Source organism: Pteropus vampyrus, unplaced genomic scaffold (genome assembly GCF_000151845.1).
Source record: "Pteropus vampyrus isolate Shadow unplaced genomic scaffold, Pvam_2.0 Scaffold61, whole genome shotgun sequence".
Classification (NCBI taxonomy): Eukaryota; Metazoa; Chordata; class Mammalia; order Chiroptera; family Pteropodidae; genus Pteropus; species Pteropus vampyrus.
In genome coordinates, this window is record NW_011888842.1 from 7,461,472 (window position 1) to 7,469,545 (window position 8,074).

Genomic DNA, 8,074 nt, shown 5'->3' on the forward strand with positions numbered 1-8,074 from the left:
GGGAGGGGCAGAGTTTGGAAGCTGTTCACTACCTCATTTGTTTACCAAGGATCTCCTTTAGGACGCAGAACAAGGCACAGAGAGAAGAATCAGACATGGACGGCCCCTGCCCACGAGGAACTGCTATTCTAGTAGTTAAGGAAAGATGAACAAATGCCATGAGAGAGTATAAGTACCGTAAAAGGGGGAGAAGTTCAGTTACCTGCTTAGTTTCAAAGTTAACAAAACAGTACCCTCGAGGCTGTCCCTCCAAAGCACCTGACTTGTGGAAGAGGAAGTCGAACTGCTTCACGGTGCCAAACTTCTGGAGGAGCTTCAGGAGGTGGTATCTGTGGACAAGGAACAGCCCATGAGCTGGGAATCTGTTGGCCTCCCAGCCTGACTTCAGCAAGATAAAAGCAGGAGATAATTTACCCCAGGGATAAAATCTCACGCCCCCGCCCCCTGCCTTCCTCCAAACTGCACTGTTAGTTTATTTGGCAAACAGAGTTGTTTGCCTCTATTTGGAATGGGAACTAGAATTGTCATGGCTATGCGTATGTCCAGCACAAAAATACCAAACAGAAAACCACACCTAACAAACAGCTGTCTGGCCCACAAGCACCATTTGTTTTTCTTTTGGAGAAAAGCTCAAAAATAGTGTCGATTTATTTATTTTTAATTTCTTGGCAATGAAATAGTATTTGTGAATAACTACAACTCCATCAGACACACCCACATTTCAAAAGCCAAAGCCTACCCTACCTCAAAAATAAACAAAGTAACAAACACATACACAGTCACACAAACAAAACAACCCTGGAAGACTTCCCTATTAGATTTCACAGTCATTAGCCCCAAACTACACTTGTGAGAAATTCTGACCAAAACCAAGTCACAGCTAGTGGCTTGAGAGTTACAATTCCTGATTTGACTGAATGTCAAGACAACGTGGAATCACAACGTGACTGAGTCTGGTCTCACATGGGGCAAGGGAACCCGGCCAGTCCCATAAATCATCCAGCCTTAGTTGCTTAACGCAGTTTATACTCTGGAGCATGGTTGAACAAAAAATATTGATGGCCAAGAAATTTATTCCTGGCAGGAGGTTCTCTCTGAGCACTGTGTGCCACTCTGCCCCTCATTCTTTTCTTGATTCCTTTCTCTAAAACTTATTTGGTTTCTATAGAGCTTTTAAGTTATTCAAACAGATGTGGCCTTAACAGGTTGCCGTGGCCAATCTCAATTCCGACTTCCTGTCATCTGATGTAAGGGTGAGACAAACCAACAGCTCTCCCGTTTCCTTTTCCTTTGGCCTTCCTCCTGGCATCCTCCGTGCTATTCAAACGGAGTCAAGGCTTTCTCTAAACAATGCTGTCCCTGTGATACTAAAAAGGTATCAGCCCACATGCTAAATCTGTTATTACTGGGAATTCTACCCCACAGGGAGTCAGTAAAGCTGTCTTTACAGCCACATTTTTATTCACATTGTTTTCTAGGAGAAAACTCATCAAGATTTTATTCTTGAGTAAAAATCTCCTTTGGGAGACAGAAATATATGAAACGGATCATAAGCTATACTAAATTTGATACTAACGCACATCAACAAGCAAACCCCTTATCCTGGATCAGGTGCCTGACACGGTGGAGCAAGGAAGACATAATACAGGTCCTATCCTGGGGCAGGATACACAGATCCCGGGGCATATGGTGGATATTCAACTGGTCTTTAAACCTGTTTTGAAAGGAAAAGCACTGTAACTCTCTTGTTTCCAGACGCTCAACTCCCATTAGGAGACCTAAACTGCTAGTGAGAATGTAGGAGGTGATTCTTCAAGGGAAAGGGAGACCCTCAAATACAAATTTCTGGTTTTCCTTGATTTTCTGAATAGCTTGCAGCAAGAGTGAGTCTCTCAAATGCACACATGGATGGGCTAGAAGAGTCTCCCCCAGCTGTATCTTTCACTTACTATATCCATTCAAACCTTAACACTGTACCAGTTGCAATGAATGGTGGGTCAAACCCGTTTTTTTAAAAACAATCTAAGAGCTACTGTGGGCTGGTCATCTTTTCATTAGCTCCATTCTGCTTAATGGCAGGAAGGTAAGGCGATCGGCATTTCCTAGGAAATGAATTTTAATTTACTCAGGGAAAAAAAAAAACCGCCGACAGATTATTCTTCGAAAAGCTAACAAATGTGTTCTGCCCAAGAAGTGCGACCTTAAGATTCCAGGAACATCTGCTTAGGTCTGTTTCTTTCAACTTCTCCAGGATTACTTTTCTTGTTTGATAATTTCTTGAAATTATCGGAACACCGAAACAAAAGGAATGAAATGTTTACTATTTTGCTTCCTGGAGATGGGGACTGCAAGCTCTGATAGTGAAAAAAGCCTGAAGACTCTTGCTTTCACATCTGCAAGCACTTTCATCTGCTGCTAAAGTAAGGGAGAGCTCACTACACATCAGAGCCTTGCTTTACTTAAGGAAATGTACGCCCTGCGGCCTTCAAGAGCTAGAGAATTAGTCCCCCAGTCCCATATTTCTGCAACTTAATCACTAGTAAAATGGCCTTCCTGCCTAATAGTAGACAAGTAAAAAATCTATGCAAATGTTAAAAGAGATACCTACTATGTGTCAAGGACTATATTAGGCACTTGGACTACTCAGATGACAACTAGGGTTCTGCTGTCAAGGACCCCAGATTCTGCTTAGAGGGAGATATGTAATCAAACAATTACAAAACAGTGTCATGCTTGCACATACAGGTATATACCTAAGCATAAAGATGAAGAGGACCAGTTGTGCAGGGAAGGTGATGGTTAGTGAATACCACATGCACAAACACAAGGGTGAAAAGAGTCTGATCCACTGGAAGAGAGTGGGGGCAGGCAGGAGATAGGTTGTGAAGGATACTGCATGCTTAGGAAGGGAATTTTAATTTGATGCTGTAGGCAATGGGAAGCCAACAAAATGGCATTTAAGATGGATTTTGGTACACGATTTGTTCTAAAGAAAACTTTCTGAACTTATAAAAATTTTTATGTGGTGGATCTTTATGTTCTATGCTGTATGCAATGGACTAGTCTTACTGTTTTTCAAATTTAATTGAATATAACGAACAGTAGAGGCTGTTTTGTGCAAACCAAGGCATGAAAAGCACAGGCAACAAAGGAAAAATAAAGAATGGGCTGACAGAAAAAAGGGATTCTTCATGGGTTAACAGTGTTCTTACATGCGTTCTAGTTTATCCATGAAATTCAATGTCAGAAAGACATTTCCACCTGGAGAGCTCTCTACTGCTTACAAGTTTACTTAACATTTCCCAAAATGTCCTTCCCTCCAAAAACTGATTGCCCCTCTCTAGCTACTCCAGTGGTCGATATGGACATAATTCTTTTACATTTCTGAGGGAAGAAACATTAGGATCATCTTCAACTCTCCACTCCTCTTCAATCACTCTTTTCATCTCTCAGACTTACCACTGGCCTCCAAGTTCACTGTCTCGACCTAGGTGATATTAATGGCAGGTTTGTAGCTATCTTCATCTTCAGTCTTTTTCCCTCCAATTTGCCCTACATATTGATGTCCAATTTCCCTACTAAAACATCACTTTCATGATGTCTGTCTCCTGCTAAACGCCTACAATGAGTCTCTTCCATATGAAACTCAAACTTGTCTGAATAAATTTTAAAGACCTTGTCTTAACCTGATAATATCCTATCCAACTACTATTTTCATTATCATTTAGTATTCAACCTCTCCGTTAGTCAAAAAGGTCTTCTTGACATTCTGCTCACACATAACAATCTTTCTGACTCCTACTATACAACTTTATTTATGATTCGCTCTCCATTTGGAATGTTCCTTCTTTCAGACTTTCTCCTGGCTTTGTTCCTGCTCATACTTCGACTTATGCACAATGCAGTGGCTATTAATTTGGCTTTCTACATAGCATATTTAATATTTGATAAAGAAAGCAGTATCAATCCTTTTGGAGGGAACCACAGTGAGAAAAATAGAAAATATCTAAGGACATGAACTTTTTTAACTTCTCTGTTGAAGGCACTAGTATTAATATTCAAAGGTGCTGTTTTACCTTTAGTTAGACAGTTAGATTGGGTCCCATAACAATTTAAAAGAAGTCCTTACATTTTAAAATTTAGAATAGGATACTTTATGTTATAACTATTCAATTATGTGGGCTATTAGAATATTTGTACAAAGAGCACCAATTTAGGTTGTGGGAAATAAGTCTTATCATTAACTACTCCAGTAAACTGAGTCAACTCACTTAACTCATCCTATAAAACAAGGAAAATATGTCCCACTTGCTTCCCAAGGTTGTTATGAGCTTAAATAAGAACGAAGGCAACATTAGAGCTAGAAGAAACGTTCAGATCATTTAGTTGACTATTTTCACTTTAAAGGTAAGAAACATGAGATCTGATGTAGTTCAGAGGAATCAGGACACAGTAGAAAGAACAAGGGTTTGGCATTTGCTACGGCCATAAATAAAAGTATATCATCACTCCCCTGAATCCAAATCCTTACAATCTATTTGGTCATACAGATAACATATTCCTGGCCTCTAGCATGGCTCTAAATGGTCAGGAGTACAACCACAAAGTGAACACAAATAAAAAAGAAGCAGAATAGAGTGCTAGAGACTCAGCAATGCATATGCTGTTGAGAGAATGGACACCCTACTATAACTTGAGCCAGACGCAGATTAATAACTCGCAAACACACACGGGATGACTAGAATTAATTACAAAATAAACTGAAAAACTGAATGGGAAAGTTTTTAACTGACACTGTTTTACATACCTCTGTAACCATTAATGACAGTAAATACATATTATAATTTGTCTTCTAACAAGAGGTAAGAAAGCACTCAGATAGGATGGGCATTCAAAGTAGTTTATAAAAAATATCAGGAAGGAGGATGGTAGAGTATGAATATGTACAGGAAAGAGAGATAAGAAGGGTTTTGTTGAAAGGGGAAACAGTTTAACTAGGAAAACTGGAGGGTGCTCTGTAAACTCTGTCAAGTCATTACAAGTTTAGAGATTCGGATTCAAATAATACTTTCTGAAATTGGACTATAAGCCAGGTACCACAGGTTCACCTAAGTTTTATCATGTAATCCTTCAATGTTTTGGAATGACCATATTTTAATAATTAGTCTAGGTCAATCATTACCTTCTTTGAGAGGAACAAGATCCACGTGTTTATATACTTCAAAAACTTGGAAGGAAATTACGTATTTCCACAACATAAGACCTACCTTACTAAAATGTTACTTTTCTTTGCTATGATTAAGCAAATTAAATGAGGTAATACTAAGCATTTCATGCTAATCATAAGCTATGACTGGTAGTTATGGTCTTAAAAATAAATGTATTACTATTTAGTAAATTGGTTCATTTAATAGAGAAGATGTTTTAAAACGAGGACTTAGAGGAAAAAGTAAAAATGATGTCTGGTGATATAGAGGTGGGCAGCCACAGGTAGAGCCAGCAAGGCCTCAATCTGCAGGTTAGTACTTAATGTCCACTGTTGGCCTGATGTAGAAAATGCAGAGAGAACCAGTCGGAAAAAATGTGATTCAATGTTCCTATTAATGCCCTAACTGAAGAAAACACTCATCCAACATATGACATAAACTGAGGTAGTAGATGCCCATTTGAATCTTCCTGTCAAGCAGCAGGACACTATTAGAAGTGTCTCATTACAGAGAACTGCAGCCAAAACAATGAACATTGTTTCCATGCTCCAGATTTCCATTCAGATCCACAGAGGTGGGAATGGAAACCACTCTCAGGAGCATCCCCTCACAGCTTGGGTTTTGGATGATAGCAACAGTTTCTCTGATCAACAAACATTAACTGAGAGGCTGGGCAGATTTACACGTTCATCCTTAGAGCCAGGAGCCATAAAGAGAACCAGTATCAATGCACAGTCTCTATTCCAGGGCTCCCGGGACCAAGCTGGAATAATACGGAGCAATACATCTAAAATATCACCATGATTTCTAGAGGGATCCAATAGTATCTACATTTAGCCAATTTGAGTTTGAGCAGCTTTAAGGAACTAAACTTTGTCATGTTCCTGATACAGTTTACACCTCTTTTCCTCTCTCTTAATCTCAACCATTATATACACCTCCTCACATCCCAGACTCTGCAGGTTCTCTTGTCCCTTCTCCCCTTGCCTTTAACACTTCTATAAAGGGAGTAACTTCTAGGACTGATGATATCCTCCTTGCTTGCTTTAAGCACTGACCACATACAGCTCATTCCAGTCATCCTTTACTATTTTGCCACCAACCACCACCTTGCCTGCCCCTACTGAACTGGGAGAAGGAAAAAATCTCTCAATTCTCTTTGCTAAACAATTCCTTTCCACTATAACATCCACGATGGAAAGAGTGGGAAGTCAGGACAATTCGATTAGTTTTGTGGCTGTGAGCAAGGCACAGTCTCTTGTGCTTCAGTTCCCTGTACTATAGGATAAGAGAGCTGGAACATATCAGAGGTTTTCAAGTGTGCTCCATGGAGCCCTATAAGTGATTGCCAGAGAAAGGGTGGCAGTTGCCAAAAGGTTTTGGATGCATCTCTTCCTCCCTTTAATGAGAGCAGCTCTGAGCTCTTATTTTATATGCATAGGTCCCAATTACTTTAAGGCGAGGTTCCTCAGAGTTAAGAAGTTTGAAAACTGTTTAGCATGGTACTTGGCATATAGTAGTCACTCAAATCATTAATGAATGAATGAAAACCAAGGTGATTGGTGTTATCACTAAGATCCCTTCCAGCTCTGACCTTCCAGAGCTGTTTAACACGGAACGGCGTCAAGTGGTACCTCTCTGCCTATTTGTGAAGGACTGAGACTTCTGCTGCTGGTTCCTTCATTTTGAGGGAATTATGCCCAAGGCTGATTCTAGAGAATAACTTCCTGGTCACGGGGTACAAGGATTCGAATAGCTGAAAACAGAACATCTTTGGCAAGTAGAAACAAGTATATAAGTTTAAAGGATATCCAAGTCTATGTCCTTGCAGAAGAGTCCCAATGTAAGAAAAATAGCACGACAGGGTAATAGACTATTAATAACAACACAAGCCCTCCAAAGATAACTAAAACATAAGTAAAAGGACCAAACATATCCTACATCTCTTGAAAATTCTTCTGAACAGTATCATCACCAGAAATATCCCAATGTATAGGTAATGAATCAGGATGACTTCAACTTACTCTGTAATTTTGGGGTCCAGGTTGCCAATCCATAACCGGTGCCCTTCCTGTAGGGAACCCTCTGATAGGATGGATGCATTCTCCAGGGGAAGAGTTTTGGTTTCTGCTTCCATCAATCTCTACGAAATACTAAAGGAAATGTGAACATTCAGACAGGAGAGAAGTAACACTGTGAACATGAGACTTCAAATCCAGTTCAACAAACGTTTATTCAAGGGCATGCCCTAGGCGGTCCTGCAAAGGTCTTGGTTATTCCACAACCAGGGCCCCAGCACCAGTTCTCTTGGGAGAGATCCTCTGGCAGCCAGAATGCAAAAACTTCCATGTAAGGTGAAAGGGGCGTGGCTCTGTGTGTAGAAACTAAAGTTTTCCTCTTCTGAAGCCAGAGGCTGACTGGGCAGAAGGCCAAAGTCTTTCCTACTACATGATACTCCAGTGCAACAACTGTCACCCAAAATAAGCCCTGGAAACCACCAGGGAGTCTTAATAACACTGAAGGTGATGGACAGGGAAAGGAAGCAGTACATCTCTTTCTTATGAAAGAGACTTAAGGCCATAGATTTTGGAGTTAGAACTGGGGTGGAAAGTAGGTTGTATGACTTGGTATATTACCTGAACAGTCTAGGTCTCCGTTTCTTCATATATATAAACAGAAATAACAGTCCTTGTCTTACAGGGCCATGTGAAGATAGTGCATGAAAAAAACACTAAACACTGCACCTGACAACAGTAATTAATAAATATTAGTTATTATCATATTTAATATTTGGAGAGAAACTGGAAGAGACTAACTTCCTTCTTAGTTATTCCATTTCCACCATTTACTAGCTCTGTAACCTAAGG

The 8,074-nt window shown here is 40.0% G+C and overlaps 1 protein-coding gene across 3 annotated transcripts in view; it reads right to left on the minus strand.

The window, feature by feature from the left end:
- The window catches only part of RBM18 (RNA binding motif protein 18), a 21,227-nt gene that overhangs the window by 10,529 nt on the left and 2,624 nt on the right, over positions 1-8,074 (minus strand). For 2 of the 3 annotated variants that reach the window (XM_011361014.2, XM_011361015.2), the window contains 2 exons: positions 7,232-7,360; positions 203-329 (listed from right to left, as the gene is read on the minus strand). In XM_011361014.2, the coding sequence (XP_011359316.1) occupies positions 203-329; positions 7,232-7,344 (240 nt within the window). In that variant the 5' untranslated portion in view covers positions 7,345-7,360. Of the gene's footprint in view, positions 1-202; positions 330-7,231; positions 7,361-7,843; positions 7,990-8,074 lie in introns of those variants that run through there. The other variant, XM_011361013.2, reaches the window with a different exon arrangement.